Below are 16,010 nucleotides of genomic sequence, written 5' to 3' on the forward strand. Positions count from 1 at the left end.
AACATGTTGCGTGATCACAAGCTCCAAACCGTCCACACAAAGCCTGCCTGTATTGCACTGTGCAGCCAGGCATGAGGCTTCTCCTTCCCAAACCCACCTACCACCCTGCCCTAGAGCACAAGGGCATGTGAAGGTGAAACACAAGGCCTCATCAGGGTGTTCACAGAGCTAAGCGGTGTATCTGGCTGCCCAGACACATCACATTCCTCATTTGTACTGGGAGCACAGTTGCTGTCGTGAACATCCTCACTCATAAAGATGGAGACAAATGATGACTCTGTGCTCCCCCAAGATCTGTCTCTCTGCTGAATCCCTCTTCTTCAATGTCATCTATCGGTCCTTCCTGCTGTCGCTTAAGGGCAACAGGCATGTGAGTCATGCATCCAAATCTCCACTTTGCCTGCACAAGCCTGTCCAAACCTCAGGGCACTGGTTTGTCCCCCAGGTTTAACAGCACAACCCAAATTTCTTAAATGGTGAAAAGAACACCTGGAAATCACCTTAAACAGGAAACATGAATAATTGTGGCCAAACCTGCCCAGCATAGCCACAACCCATGTCTCACATGACAATCTGCACCCTCACACAACTTGCCCAGAACAAGCTTCCTAAAACCACCAGCTTTCTCTGGGCTGCCTACAGCAGCCAGAGATGCCACAAAGTAACCACTTGGTGCTGAAGCACATCTGAGTAGAAGATTCCAGAAGTCTCTAGATGAGCCACCACCTCCAGCCTCCCTGTGGCAAGCTCAGGACACAAGGGGAGATTTCTCTTTGGAGCACTTCCCATCAATTCCTGAGAAGATGAAAATCAGGTGCTCTACAAGAGGACAAAAATCCTGTGTTACCTGGCCTCACATTCAGGAAGATGTGCTCTGATATTTTCTCGACTCCGTTATGCTTTGCCAAGCACTGGTAGCAGCCCTTGAATGACCTCTGTACGTTCTTTATAATGATGCCTTTCTGTGGATTAGGAATGAATGTCATATTTTTGGGGAGAGGTTTGCCATCACATTTTCTCAGGGTGAAATTCGAAACATCTGGATCTGTTAGGGGGCACACCAGCAGGATGTCACTGTCTTCTTTTCCGTAGATGAGAGAATCAACAAGGAAGAGAACATTTGGATCTGTGAAGGAACACAAAGACCTGTAAGAACAGCTGACATTGCAGTGGAAACTTCTGATAACCTTAACTCTGCAGCTGGGCACTTATTTCAAAGAAAGTTTTACATTTAGCCAGTAAAACTGACTATTACCCAATTCATGTTTACTAAGAGACATTAACTTTTGTCTTAAAAGAGCAGCACAACAGGAGATGTGCAGTAGCATTCAGTACCAGACACACTAAAGAATAACGTGCACTAAAAATAAACCTACTGCTTTTTTACTGGGGGATGGATTTTTTTTTTTTTTTTTTTTTTTTTTTGCTTTGTGTAGTTCCAAACCCCCATCATCCACCCCCAACAACAGTAAACAGATTTTCACAGACCATTAAAAGTAATTTGCTTTTAGCTTGTGGCAGGGCTGTAAGGTTTCATGCCCACAGGAGGATTTTGAAGAAATTTATGAGCAAATGGAAGTTGAAAAGCACCAAAATTATGGTTTTCACTTCTGTAAAATACATAATCTAAATGAACACACATTGGTACTAGAGGAAGCACCAAACAATTTCTCTCCCTCCTCCCTGAAACCAGGGGTATTTTTAGCCTCTGTAGAAAAACCTAGGCATAGAAACAGCATATCTGATTGACAAATCATCATGTAATCTTTCACAAAATAACTTTTCTAAAGCATTTCATCTTGGCCAACCACAGTACACAAACATACAGTAATTTAAACACTTTTACAACCAATGTTGAAGCCCATGATAGCTGATGACCTTGAAACACTAAGAACCTGGCCATTAATAGCAAACACAAAAATAAGGGATGATGTGGTGACAAACACTCTGTAAAAGCATATTTCAGCTCTCATCTGCCCTCTCTACAAGGTAGCATGAATTAGAATTTTAGAAACAGTTTTCTTTCTTCTTGTAAAGTGGCCTTGAACAACTTGAGTCTCTAGAGATCAACAAACTATGACTTAACAGAGAAGACTGAGAAGTCTGTTAAGATGACAGATAATATGCATTTGGTTTAAGACAAGACGTATCAGGCTGAATATGAAGCATGGGACATTTAGGTAGGCCATTAGGGAATGCTTTCTATCACAAAGGTTGTTCATCACAGAACAGAGAAGTTAGTATCTGGTTTCTAAGTGAGAGTGAGGAGTAGTTTTAGCCCTTTCAATACTGCTGCCCAGGAAGAAACCACAAACTAAAAACATAGAAAACTAAAGCATCAGTCTACAGCTAGAGAATGGAGACTGCTAACAGAAACAGAAGTGTAAAGTATGTCTGAGCAGACCTAAAGTGTGACATTTTGCACACAGAGATACACAGAGAAATGCTACAAATAGCTGTCACTCCTAAGCTAGAAAACCGCCTACTGGAAGAGCTCATCTAAATGTCCCTGGTCTCGGCAAGTTTACTGATTAGTTTCCTCACAGTCCAGTTCCTCCCCAATACAGACAGAGCCAAAGTATCTTCACTGTACAGAAAGCACAGCTCACTATGGAAAAAAATCAGAAGTTCTTGAAAATAGAAGAAAGGAACAAAGACCTGTTTCACCAACAGTTGAACCTGCAGGGAAGGCCTTGTTGGGGTAAGCAGAATCACTGAGTAGCTCTCCTCCCATCTTCCATCCCCCTCTGGAAGGGAAACGTCATGGTCAGAAGACATGGAAGGATTTGCCATAGGGAATCCAGGCTCAAACAAGGCTGCTCATAGTCATGTTCTTTCCTTCACAGCTTCCCACCCCAGGTACACATTGGGAAGCACCTGCCTTCTGGGCATAACTCAGGTTCCTAGCACAAGTTGTGGAGGTGCTTGTCATTGCTCATGTCTGAAAAGACTTCAGATCAAGGGATTTTTCTGTCTTACGAAAGTGTCTGAACTAGCTTGATCTTCACTGAACTTATTTGGACAGGGACACAAACTGCCTCTGTAGATACAACACAGGCACTTTCTGCCAAAGCAGAAAGGTGAAAGAGGCACATGCCTGAAGTCTGTCAACACTGTGTCATCCTTGATCACAGGAACACAGAAAACTCATTGTTAGTAGATCAAAATCAGCATAAGAGATAAACACCTGTCACCATTTTATGTGCCACTTGGGACTGTGGAAGACTGAGGCTTTCCTTTTGGTCCTGTTTTCTCTTCATTCCCAGCTGTACAAGCAGGAACTGTGTGGGTGCTTGTGGCAACCTCACAAGCAGCTGTGCTCATGGCACTATTTTCAAGGTGTCATGTCACTGAAACACAGCTATAAAGGCTGCCCTATTAAAGGCCACCCTATTGCAAAATAATGGCCAACATCACAAACATTCATTTTACCACCAAGAATCTGTCAAAGTGAAGCTTGCACATTTTTCACACAGTTAAGGCAAAGAAGTTAACAACACACTGCATGAGAGCCACACAGCTTCTCTGATGTTTTGGTAATCATGCTCAGCAGGAGGATTGCCTGCTATCCTAAGGTGAAGGAGTCATTTGAGTAATGGAAGACACAAATGTATCTATGATCACAGCTGTCTTAGATAATTACCATGACCTTGAAGAAAACAGTTGTGGAAGATAAAGTCAACAATGTTTGTCAGGTATGGGTAAAATACATGCCAGATTTCCTTTGGTCATAGTCTCAAAGAAACACAAAAGGTCAAAAAAAATCATTCACGGTAGCTGCATGGCTATTTGGACAACTCAAGGGCTTTGCACTTTAAGCTGTGTGCCCATCTGATACCTTCCCTTGGGAAAATACTCATCACTGTGCTGTGCTGGTATCTCCCCACCTTGGAGAACAACCTTGCAGTAACTCCTAAAGGACTGGTAGGGTTCAGGGGAAGCTCTCTGAGGCAACCTCTGCTGGATCAGGAATGCTATCTACAAGAATGTGAAAGCTGTAGGACTTCTTTCCACCAACAAAGAAAAAAGATCACCAGAACTATGTAAAGCAGAAGCAAAGAAACTGTCTTCCTTACAAAGGAAAAGGGAATGCCAGGCATGGTAAGCTGGCAGCTTGAGGACAGCTGATGAAGCCACAGATTGGGAGCAAACGAACAGAAGAAATATGAAGAACACACTGGACAAAAAGGAAGAATTAGGAAAATGTGTCAGAGCAGAGGAATTTTTTCCCCATCTAAGATGTTTCTGAGCAGACACAAGGTAGATCAGGAGCTAGAGGCAGAGGAATTATTTGCTGCCTGCTGGCCTAACCCTGAGAACGCAGCCTCAAAAAGCCAAATCCTATAGCTAACTGCCTCAATAAATCAAGAGCTTGGGGTCAAACCTTACATGACTCCATACTGATGGATGGCATTGAATTAAAAAAGACATTTCCGTACATGCTTCTTGTTTCCTCATGGTACAACTGACTCACACAACTGATTTAGGTCCCTTGACTGGCTTCTACATAGAGAGCTCCGGTATAACATCTCACCACAAAACAACAAGGATGTAAAAAGAAACTCATCCAGAAATTTGCTCTGGTGAAAAAGCCATTGCAAGCAAAGCCGGGAGTAAGTTTTCTTTCTGCTGGGCAGGGAAGAAGTTTTCCCCTATCAGTCTGTGCTCTCCCCTTGTGCCTCAAACACGTTTCCTCCTCCAGCATTTATGATCCTGTTATTTTGGGAGTGAGAAAGGATGGGGGAAGCAAAAATAAAGCATTCAGTAATAGTTACCTTTAACAAAAACATAAAAAGAGGTGACAATACTCCCTTTGCTTTTGCATACGTATCTGCCTATGTCTCTGACTGTTGCATTTTTGGTGTACCACTCTTTCTCATTGGAACTCCTTGTTTTTGCTGATGGGTCTGAGTTTTGAAAATTCCAAGTCACAGGTCCATCCTTGTTGCACTTCAGCCTTAATTCCTCCCCTTTATTCACAACCAGTGAAGATTCTTCATGAGGCAGTGAACCACCTAAAAAAAAACACACAAAAACACAAAATACAATGCCTGTCAATACAATGCTCTCTTTTTTTTTCTGCAATGAAATTGTTATTTATAGTTATATGCATGCAGTTAATATTGTTGGAGTTGTTTCTTAAAAGTACTAAGCTGCAATGGCACTCCGTGCCAAGTATACAGCCACCTTTTGCCTTGCAAGACCTTCTGCACACACAGCAAATAACCACTGCAGATGGAAAATGGCCTTTAAAAAACCTCTTGAAACTAGTTTCAGATGCGCCAGTTTCTGCAATGGTTTGGCTTTTGAATGGGAACAGACCCAAGCTATTTAAAAATTAAATTCAAGAACATATGAGCCTGATTCTACATGGCAGCACTTTTAATCATTCTTTGTCATTTACTCAGTATGTTGCCAAGAACTAAACTTTCCTTGCTTAACAGTTATCTTTTTTTAACTGCTCTCCCATACTCAGAAGCTCCACTCACACAGTTAGAAACGTCCAGTTTAAGAAAGAAACCATCACATACTTTCCGCACTTTTTCTTGGGGTAGTAATTTGTCATTTGTTAACAAAAAAAAAAAAAAAGTGAAATATCCTTCAAGCTTCCATCCCAACACTATCAAATCATTGTCACCAAGGCACTGAGCTCCCAGTCACTGACACCGCTCAAAGTGAGCTGTTACCATCTCTTTCACTGAATATACCAAAACACAACTTTTTTAAAGTTCTCACAAAATGAAGGTGTGTAAAATTACCAGCCTCAATTCACAATTCCCAACCACTTCCCAGCTTACACGGTGTACTTGGAGAAAGAAGCACTTTCAGGCTTCCCTGGCTCCACTATTTACATCAGTCAAGCAGAGGGTTGCTGTGTTAGCGTACCCCGATAGGAAAGTCTTAGTGAACATGCAAAATGGAGTTCATAGCTGAAAAAGCATGTAAATTCTTACTACTAAGTACTTGCTTGAATATCCAAATGATGTACACAAGTACTAAGGCAGTATTGAGGAACAAGCCCTTCCTCTTCCAGAGCTGCTCTTTTGTCCTACAAGCAACCCTTAGCTTGCAATGAGTGCCGTTAGCTAACGTCCCCCTCATGTGAAGCACAGCTGTGCACGACTGTACAACATCCACATCTAGAAGCAGAGTCACGCCACTGAAAACACTGTCTGCATTCAAAAACACTCTCTGGGCTCATTTCTGAGGCTGAACTTCCCTGCCCACACAGATGACAACAGACGCTCAAGCAAAACAATCGGATAATTAGCTGGGATGAGATTATGTAGTCCAGACTTAATTCACTTACCTCACGGCTTTAGTTGTTCTTAAGGTGCATACTGGAGTGAGACCAGGTCAGGTAACTGCTCCCCTTCCTGACAAACCCAGCAGCTAGGACAGAGTGGGCTGCAAAGGACCGTCAGACCACCTGCACAGTCTAATTACTTTGTTTGTGGTCTGGGTTTTGCAGGGAGCCCTCATTCTCCCCCCACCTTTCTCCGATTAAAATTCATTTATCAGCGCTCAACACAACAGGCAGTTATTTTTCCAGTGTCACCAGAAATTTTCCACATGAAGCCCACTAACCCTGCATATACATTTCCATGACTGAATGCATAAGCAAGCATCCTAGAAATAATAATTGACAAACAGAAAAAAAAAGCAGAAAAAATCACTTCTAATTTCAAACCTACCACCTCAAAGAGCAGGTGTGAGCCTGTCGCATGGCAGCTCAACCGAGGAGGGCAAAACTCCAGCATCTCAGGAGCGAAGGTCCCAGCCAGCACTGGCTTTGTAGACAGGAGGGCAGAGGCGGACTGAGAGCAGGGCAGAGGCAAGGAGACCTCTGATGTTCAAACCCCTCAGATCAGAGCAAAATAGCAAAAGTGCAGGGTTTTATCCCCTCTCTGACACTAGATTCTCAGGCCGCAGCCGTGAGACAAACACCAGTGCTCCCCTCCCTCATGCCGTGCAAGGGCAGCCCTCCTCCATGAGCACAAGGGGCGATGCTTGCAGAGGCCCTGTGTCACCCTGCTCCTAATGCCACACGTGAAAGGAGCCAGGGGGAACCCACTGGACACCTCTCTGAAAGCACAAGGATGACCCCTGGGATCCCCACCTCATACTCCCCGTTCAACAGCCGCCACCCCAACATGACACATCGGCCACAGGGACAGAGACACACAGCGACAGAAACAACGCAGTAAACTTCAGCACAGGCGAGGGATGCTCCCGCGCTAGGCCCCACTGCAGCCCCAGCATTGCCCACTGTAATGCACTGTGCTGCCAGGCATGGCGCTTCTCCTCCTTCCCAAACCCACCTACCACCCTGCCCTAGGGCACATGAAGGTGTAACGTAACGCTTAATCGACGGGTTGGCAGAGGTAAGGAACAGACCCAAGGCAAGTGGTGCATAGACTAAAACCATAACCAACCTACAAAAGGAGTGTGGATCTGTCTGAACCATACAGATCACTGTGGTGTGTAAAAATGCTGAGGGATACTGCAGCAACAAACCTGTCCCCTTCCGAAGGCCAGCTCTTTAATCCTAACAATAACCTCACCTCGTGCCCCTCTAACGTATAGCACAATACGGCACAGTTGGACTTGACATGTGATGTTCATGTCTGAAAAAGGGAAACATTTCTCAAAAAACATCCCCACTTCCATTCAAGAAAATGAATCTTTTCATTTCTGAGGCTGAATTTCCTTGCCCAACAGATAACAACAGATACTCAAGAAAAACAATCAGATAATTTGCTGGGATGAGATTATGTAGTCCAGACTTAATTCACTTATCTCACAGCTTTAGTTGTTTTTAATGTGGATTGAGAGCGGGTCAGGTAACTGCTCCCCTTCCTGACAAACCCAGCACCTAGGACAGAGTGGGCAGAAAAGGATGGTCAAACCACCACAATCTAATTACTTTGTAGTGTGAGTTTTGGAGGGAGCCCCTGTCCGTTCCCCATCTCCCTCTGATTTGTATTTGCTTACAAACTGACAGGCAGTCCAACAGCGACTGTTTTTCCAGTGCCACCAGAAAATTTCCACACAAGGTCCACTAATCCTCTACACAAGCTCACAAGACTGAACACATAAACAAACATCCCAGAAATAGTAATTGCCAGAAAGATTACGAAAAACATCATTTTGTATTTTTATGTGATGTTTGTGACGTTTACCTACTCTTTTCCTTAGCATTCATCATACCCATTCAGGTTAGGAGTTTAAATTGTGTAACGTTTATTACCAGACCATCTAGCAAGTTGGTGGGTAGTTTTTACAGGTGGTAAACAACACAGCGGAGCATGACTCCATCCAGGGGCACAAGAAATACATTACATACTGGAGCCAGGGAAAGAAAGGCAAAGATGGAATGAGCATACTGTGGTACCCCACAACACAAGCTACAATATTGTAGTTGAAGCCATCATGCACATTTCAAGACAATGTTTTTATGGTTCCTTTTACACAGCCTACAATTTCTCTGCCAAACAATTTACAAATTGATTTAATGCCTTGTGCAAGGAATTCCCACAACCTAAAGTTTACCTGTCACCTTCTGAAACAAGGTGTCTTCAGGAGAAGGAAATATGGCAGTGTAAAGACAACAGGTGGCAAAAGGAAGGACTACCAGATGTGTTTAGTGTTATGCACCCAAATATCGCCTATTTTTAAAAGAGAATTAAAACAGTGCTTAGAAAGAAGGGAATGACTTTGTATCTTCTTTTTGGAGGAGTAATTAAATAGCAGAAATCTGAGAGTTTAACCACCAACTTGTAATCCAGTGTATTAATCCCCACAGCATATGTCCATCTGCCATCTCTTGATCTTTTCACAGATTGTTAATGCCTCATGTCTGAGACTGCTCCATTTGTACAGCACCTGAAGAACAAGGGTGCTCTTCCAGGCTCACTGCTGCTCTTGTGCACTCCAGTAACACCAACTATAAACACACAACCATAATGGTAACACTAATAACTTGGGAATCATGTCTGTGGGCATCCTATATGCTAAGGATGGTAAGAGATCTCCAAGTGCAGAACCCCATGGGATGCAGTCTGTTGTCTCCTCCCAGGGCTCCATGTTGACCCCAGGAAGGACCATGACTTTACCAGTCACCAGTGGGACTGTCAACTCTCTCAGCAACAAGATGGAGGAACCCACGGCTATGTCTCAATTCAAAATTCCCAGGGGTGGGTCAGGTACAGAGAAAGGATGCATCCTGGCATGCTGATGCTCTCTCCCTATCTCCTTACATCTTGGAAAAGGAGGTGAACCACAATCTCATTATTTAGCTGAGTGTCCCAACCTCAGTGATGCCCACCTGACCACAGGGGCCCCACAGGACAAGGGGAAGAGAGAAAATCCATCCTCTGCTCCCACGGCTTCTGTAGACTACCAGGGACAGGTAATTGTACTGTTGGCCATGGTCCCACCATGAAACATACAACACTCCCCATGCACTGCATAGCCAGAACACCACACTGGGGCTCTGAACGACCCTCTGGAGTTGTCCTCAAGGGCAACCAGCAGGTAATTATAATATGCTAGCAAAATAAATTGGCAATGACAAATACTTAATAATTAACGATGTAAAATAAAAATAAAAAATATGCGAAGCTCAGAGCTGGACAGCCCAAGACTCATTTTGGATGTTCTAAATCTGTGTCCCACAGCCACAACCAGTCACTTCCACCCTAGCTTCTCCATGTAAAATAACAAATTTGAGTTAAGAACTACAATGCTGGGATCACTCGTGAACAAGGCTGTGTAACTGTAAAAAGCAGCAGAATACATGAATATATTACAAGCAGCTTCCTAAGCCCTAAAAACAGAGGGAGAGGGAGGAAAGAGGGGGAGTACGGCACTGGTGAGTTTTGCATGCAGAAGAAACATCTGGAAAACCAGGCTGGAGGAATTAGAAAATGAAACGGCTCTAGATAATACCAATAGGAAATTCAGGTCAAATTGCAGGGATATGATTAAGGACAGCAGAATGTTCCTGTAACAATTAAGGGATGTGCAAACACAAAACCTTTGGCAAAGGAGTACACCAACCTGGAAAAAAGTTGTTTTTATGCGGGAGTTTTTTCAGCCTCAGCCACAGGGCTGCCATAGCAGGGGAAAGCACATCAGGTGCACATCCCCATCACGCTCGTAAGCAACTGGAGATCGTCTCCAGCTGCCAAGCAAACAAAGGACATGGGACTGCCATGGGATAAGCCGAAGAGTCACACAGTGAGGATTTTATTCCCAGCTCTGCCACAGGTTTCCTGCAAAACCTTAGGCCAGCAGCTTAGTCCCTATGCTTCCTTTTTCAACTCTTACCTAAACATTAAAAGGAACACGTTTGTAGCATTTCAACAACACAACAGATAGCATTCAGAGAAAAAAAAAAAACAAAAAAAACAACCAATAACAACTACCAAAAACTGTGCCTTATCCTACTCCCTTCCAAGTTAAACTTATCTCAAACATCTTCCAAGATGAGGGCACAGCACAACTTTACATTACAGCCACCACATATGAATACCTCATTGCAAGGACCCCTAATCTTCCTATTGTCACGCAGTGTTGTTGTTTAAGGACTCCCCCACACACACATTTGGAAACCCAACCTTTCTCCAGCAGCTGCAGGTGGAGCAGCACAACAACAGCAGAGCTGGGCACTGACTTCGTTTCAAGAGATACCACACAGACTTCACTCATTGCATTTTTCAGTTTCTCATCTACAACAACATAAGAGAGCAGAAACAAGAGATATGCTTTATCAGTTAAAGTAGTGGCACTGTTGTAGATACAGTGGTCTGGGGATATCAGCACGACATAGCTTGCAGGGAGGTAATATCCTCTTTCAGCATGCCCAGTACCGCTGGAAAAATGAATATGTTTTCAGACACACAATTCTCCTGCAGGTCTGAAAGAGCAGAAGCAGAAGTGACTCTAACTCACATGCAGAAGTCACAGACAGAAGAAGCCCATCTGTTTTTCTGTATTAGTTGGTCTAATTGAAGAGTATCACCTTTCCAACTCCATCTCTTATTTGTTAAAGCCACTATGCACTTGATATATGTTATTGTACAGCCAAATTTAAGACCATTTCAATAAGATTTTTTTTTCCCTGCCATTTTATGCCCCAAAGAAACAAATAAGTGGAAAACTCACATGTTAATCACACTGAAGGAACTTTAATTTACTCTGGTGCATAAAAATCTCCCAGATTTTTTCAAAGGAGAGATGCTATCATATGCTTACTTGTTTTGTTCCACTTCACCAAACAGACACTCTCCCTTATGCTAGATGAAAAGTTTTGCAATGGCAAATGTCAGTTTTCAATGATTTGATCTGAAAGCTGCATCACATACCACTACAGCTACACTGCGGGGGAAAACAAGGCTAGCAGTATACCCTCTTACTTTGCAGAAGAAACCAGCCACGCCAACACCCAGGCTAGTGTTTTCCTCAAAGACAAAGACCAAAAATAGACCGAAGACATGATTGTTCCTCGCAAGCATAGCTGACTCTCAGGACATATGAATGCCACATGAATGCCATAACTCCTTACTAATAGAAAGACTGACCTGCCCCTCTGCCCCAGTTTCACTCTGGAAACTGAAAACTAACTTAACCATCAGCAAGCATGTATTATAGGGTTTAGACTGATTAGGCTGCCCTGCAGACCCAAGTGTTTTGCTTCTAACCCATCTAACAGAGTCACTGCCATCTGCAGACCAACAGACTTTTCGGCGTTGTGCATTTCCCAAGTAGAAGTGCTCTCCTTCCCAGTGCCTGTGCTAGCACTTGCACTGAAGTTTTGCATCCTCAGAGGCTCCAAGCTACCAAGCAGAAAAACGGGGGAGGATGAGCAGGGCTTTGGTGTTTACCCAGCTGCATGAGGGCAATCACTGTCTTCTCACACAGCATCCTCATCGTCCCCTCCCCAGTCCCAAGCCCTTCACCCTGCAGGGGCAGAGGGGCAGCATGGGCTGTGGGGAGGGCAGGAGGAGGGAGCTCGACAGCCCAGTGCTCAAAGGAGCAACCAAAGAGAATTCTTCTGCAGCCAGAGGAAAAGAGAAATGGGCATCTCCCAACACAAAGAGCAAGTGTGAAGCCAGGCGATTCCTACCCATGACAAACTCCAGAGAGGAAATGGAAGGAGCCTGGAACAAAGGTTGTCTTTATCATCCTTGAAGACACAAGCATGAGGAACCACAGGGGTGGCTGGACCCTGGCTGCAAGACACCCCTGCCATGCCACCTCCCTGTGCAGTGCCATCCCACAGAAGGCATCAGCTCTATGTCCTGGGACTGCTCTTACACAGAACTGCATCACTAAGCATCTCACGCCCTGGGAGGGGACTCCACAGCACAAACAAAAAGCTCTGAAAACGGCTCAGATAACTGAGAATACACCTGGTTACTTCCAAAGAGAGATCATCTGCCCTCCGAATCACATGTGGTTTATCGGAAAAAGAAGCATGAAGGCCAGGTGGCAACACATGGTTGGGCAGAAGATAAATCCAGCCAACTCCCCAACCCCCTGCATATCCCACTCTCCAAAAGGGACATTCACAGGAATGTCAGGCAGGACAAGCATGAGCACCCAGGCCGATCCCTTGCTTGTGGGCGGAAGCCAGCAGGTCCTCCTGAAGGGTCAGCAATTAGCAAATACAGCTAATCGTACTTTGCTCCCTTATTTCAGAAGCAGGCCGAGCAGACCAAGCTCTGCACATGACCTGCAAAACAAACATGCAAGAGATGGCTTTTGCAGAGCAAAGCTTGCTCAAGGCAGAAGGCTGGGGGAGGTACATGTACCTTCCAGAGGCAGAAGACGTACATTCCTCTTCCCCCAGCTTTGTTTTTCCCTGCTGGAGTGAGGAAACTCAAGCCATGCAAACAGGGCACTTTTCCCGTCTACCAAGAAGCTTGCCCTTTCTGATTGCCATGACTTACTCTGCTAATACAGCTAATAGAGGCATTTCTCAAAGGCAGACACGAAACTCTGGTTCGGCACACATACCAAATCACCTTGGCAGCATCAAACATCATGCTTCTCTCCATGGTTGTACATGACACCTTCCTGAATGTTCTTTTTCTGGGTAGTCATGGCTTTGGGGCTGTTTCTTTTTGTAAGAGCATGATATGAACTATAGCAGCCCAGTCATTCATTTTGAAGCACAACGAGCAACAACCTATTCTAGGTGATTAATCCATTTTATTACATCATGTTGACACGCTATGGTCTCCCGCACCCAAACTTCCTACCACAGAAGGAATCTACAGGCAACGTGTTCACAAGCAAAACCAGACTTAAGTTTTTAAACAAAACGAAAGGCCTGAGCTTAAAGCGACTACCCGCTAATTCTTATTCAAAGTAAAATTACAGAAGACAGATAAATAAATGTGTATACACCCGTTTAAGTAGGATTTACAGAAAGAGTAATTGCTTGCCACAACACTTGTCAGTTTTGAGAAATACACAGCATTTAGACTGATCCTTACTTCTACACAAATATTTCTTTTTTCCCCCCTCTAATTTCCAAAATTAGTTATTAAACAGCTGTTCCCACACTTTTTGCAGCTGGTAGACACATAAAATAAACAAATTATAAAGTAAGTAAGGAGAACAATTAAAGGAAATCAAAAAGTGCACTAATACATGGTGTATTCAAATTCAGCTGTCATTCATCCAGTCTGTTTCTCTGATAGCTTTTTCTTCTCACTTCTCTTTGCTGACATTTACATTAAAAGGTGCAGTATCTTTCAACTTCCATTTTGAACAAATGTTCCTTGTAATGAACAACATAGGCTTGAAAGCATGTTTTCCGAAATTCGGTGAAAAGGTAGTTTTAACGAAGATAAATGAGAAAACTGGAGAAAAGTGAATCGTTCTGCAATCTGAACTAATTCCTGTTTGGAACAGGCTCAACTGAGGAAGGAGATGTAAGACTTTTGGCAATGCAAATTATTATTATTTAAAATCTTGGCAGTAATTTTATCAAATAGTAGCAATTTCATTAAAAGGTGCACTGGTAATCATCTACATAAGGCCTCCAGAGGGGAAAATATACCAATAATTGCATAATTATGTTATCATTGCTCTTATGATGGACCACATTAAATACCACAAAGAGGAGCATTGCTTTTTACTTTCTCTAGGTACTTAGTTCAGTACTTTTTCCTAGAAGATTGCAGCAATAAATAAGAACTTCAGATTAATAAACATGCTCACCAAATTTTGCAGAAATGGCAGAGCTACTTTTTATGCACATATTACGCTGTATTCTCTTTTCCCTCACTGAAAGAACTGGCAGAATCATGAGATAAAGATTGTTTTCAGTGATAAGGTGGATAAGGTATTTATATAGCTCTATTACTGCAGTACAAGTCATTGCATCACATGTAATGCATCCATGTGGCAAATTAATGTATTTGAGAAGCCAGTTTTGGTGTATTTCCACGTTTGTCCATATAAACTAATTTCATCCATTCAGTGATTTCTAATAAGCCTGAAATAAGTTAGATTTCCTTCATTTAACTAGTGCACAAACTTTGCTGCTAATTAGGATGTTGTGAAAAAATTGTGTAAAAGCATTGTCTTACCAGCAACGCCAACTCTAATACACATATTTTTAAAGGGGGACACAGCGTTAGAGAAATATTCTTGCACATGTCTGCTGAAACTGTGAGTACAGAGACTTCTGGAGGATTCATTCACAGGTTCTTCAGAACCTCTGAGGGTGAAGAAATCCAGTTTGGGGTAATCATGGGCTAACACCGAGCAAGACTGTCAGTGACAACGTCTTGGAAGTGCCTTGAATATAGAGATTAGAATATATTTCTGACAATCCAGTTTCGTTTCTCAAGTCATCTTCTAGCAAGGAGATACATAACTCAGCCTTTTAACTTAATCTCCAGTGTCCGCAAAAGTCCCACATATATTTTTCTTGCGAGTTGTACTTTACCTCCTAGTTTATTAATGTGGCCCTACCAGAAACTGCATACAGGGCATGCACGTAGGTAGCTACTTACTCAAACACTTGTCCTCCTTCCTACCACAGAAGAGATTAATGCACATGCACGAGATGGCATCCTGCCATGAGTACGGTTTGAATACCTGCCTAAGCAAGGAATCCCATTTCAGTATCTTTTTTGATGGTATCTAGTTTATAGGAGGAGACCAGAAATGCAGAGTTTACTCCAGCAGCTCCAATCTGACCTCTTTTATTGTGCTGCATACCCAAAATCCTACGTATGATATTAGCATTATTGCAGAGTCAGCAATTTTATACATAATACCTGGAAGTCTGACATGCTATGAAATAGGAAACGTCAACAGCTTGTGTTACAACGAATGCTACTGGGAGGAAGCTTTTATTTTGTTGAACATGATTTCTTTCCAAAGTTATAAAGTTATGCTCATCTAGGCACAGAAAGTGCTTCTATGCCATATAAAATAGCAAAGTGGCAGCAAAAGTAAAGAAAAGAATCAGGCAGTCACAGAAGCAGAACTGAATGCATCAGCACTAGCTGCTAGTGCAAGAGAGCATCTATATAATCCTAAGGCATACAAACAGAACCATTTCTGGCAGAAATACCACATTAATGTGCGTTTTTATTTTAATACTACATTAAAAAATAAAAATATGGCATTTTATAGTGCATATTTTCCTTTTAAAAAGTAAAAATATTCACAACTGATTTTGAAACTACAACATGAATTAGAACTTACACCTCCTATACTCCTTGAAAAATTAAAAGGCATAATATTATTCAAGCTTTACATTTGCTGCCAACATTTTAAAGATAATCAAACAATTGAATTGATGGAAGTCATTAACTGAGCACCTCTAGATAGGTTGTGCAGCAGTGATAAACCAGTCCTTGGCATCTGGAGTTTCCTTGCAAGTGCAGAGAAAATATTTTCCTTACTTAGTTCATTCAGTCCAACTCAATTAAGCAACTTGCCCATTCAGAAATGAGCTAGTGTAAAGAAGTTGAAAAAAT

General features: G+C 42.8%; 1 protein-coding gene across 1 annotated transcript in view; it reads right to left on the reverse strand.

Moving 5' to 3' along the window:
• KIT (KIT proto-oncogene, receptor tyrosine kinase) overlaps positions 1-11,934 on the reverse strand; it is a 41,525-nt gene extending 29,591 nt beyond the window's left edge. The window contains exons 1-3 of the mRNA XM_050710404.1: positions 11,889-11,934; positions 4,776-5,015; positions 848-1,126 (exon numbers count right to left, since the gene is read on the reverse strand). Of these exons, the coding sequence (XP_050566361.1) occupies positions 848-1,126; positions 4,776-5,015; positions 11,889-11,934 (565 nt within the window). The remainder of the gene's footprint in view (positions 1-847; positions 1,127-4,775; positions 5,016-11,888) is intronic.
• Between the last annotated feature and the right edge of the window lie 4,076 nt (positions 11,935-16,010).

The sequence above is a fragment of the Cygnus atratus genome, chromosome 4, assembly GCF_013377495.2.
Source record: "Cygnus atratus isolate AKBS03 ecotype Queensland, Australia chromosome 4, CAtr_DNAZoo_HiC_assembly, whole genome shotgun sequence".
Lineage (NCBI taxonomy): Eukaryota > Metazoa > Chordata > Aves > Anseriformes > Anatidae > Cygnus > Cygnus atratus.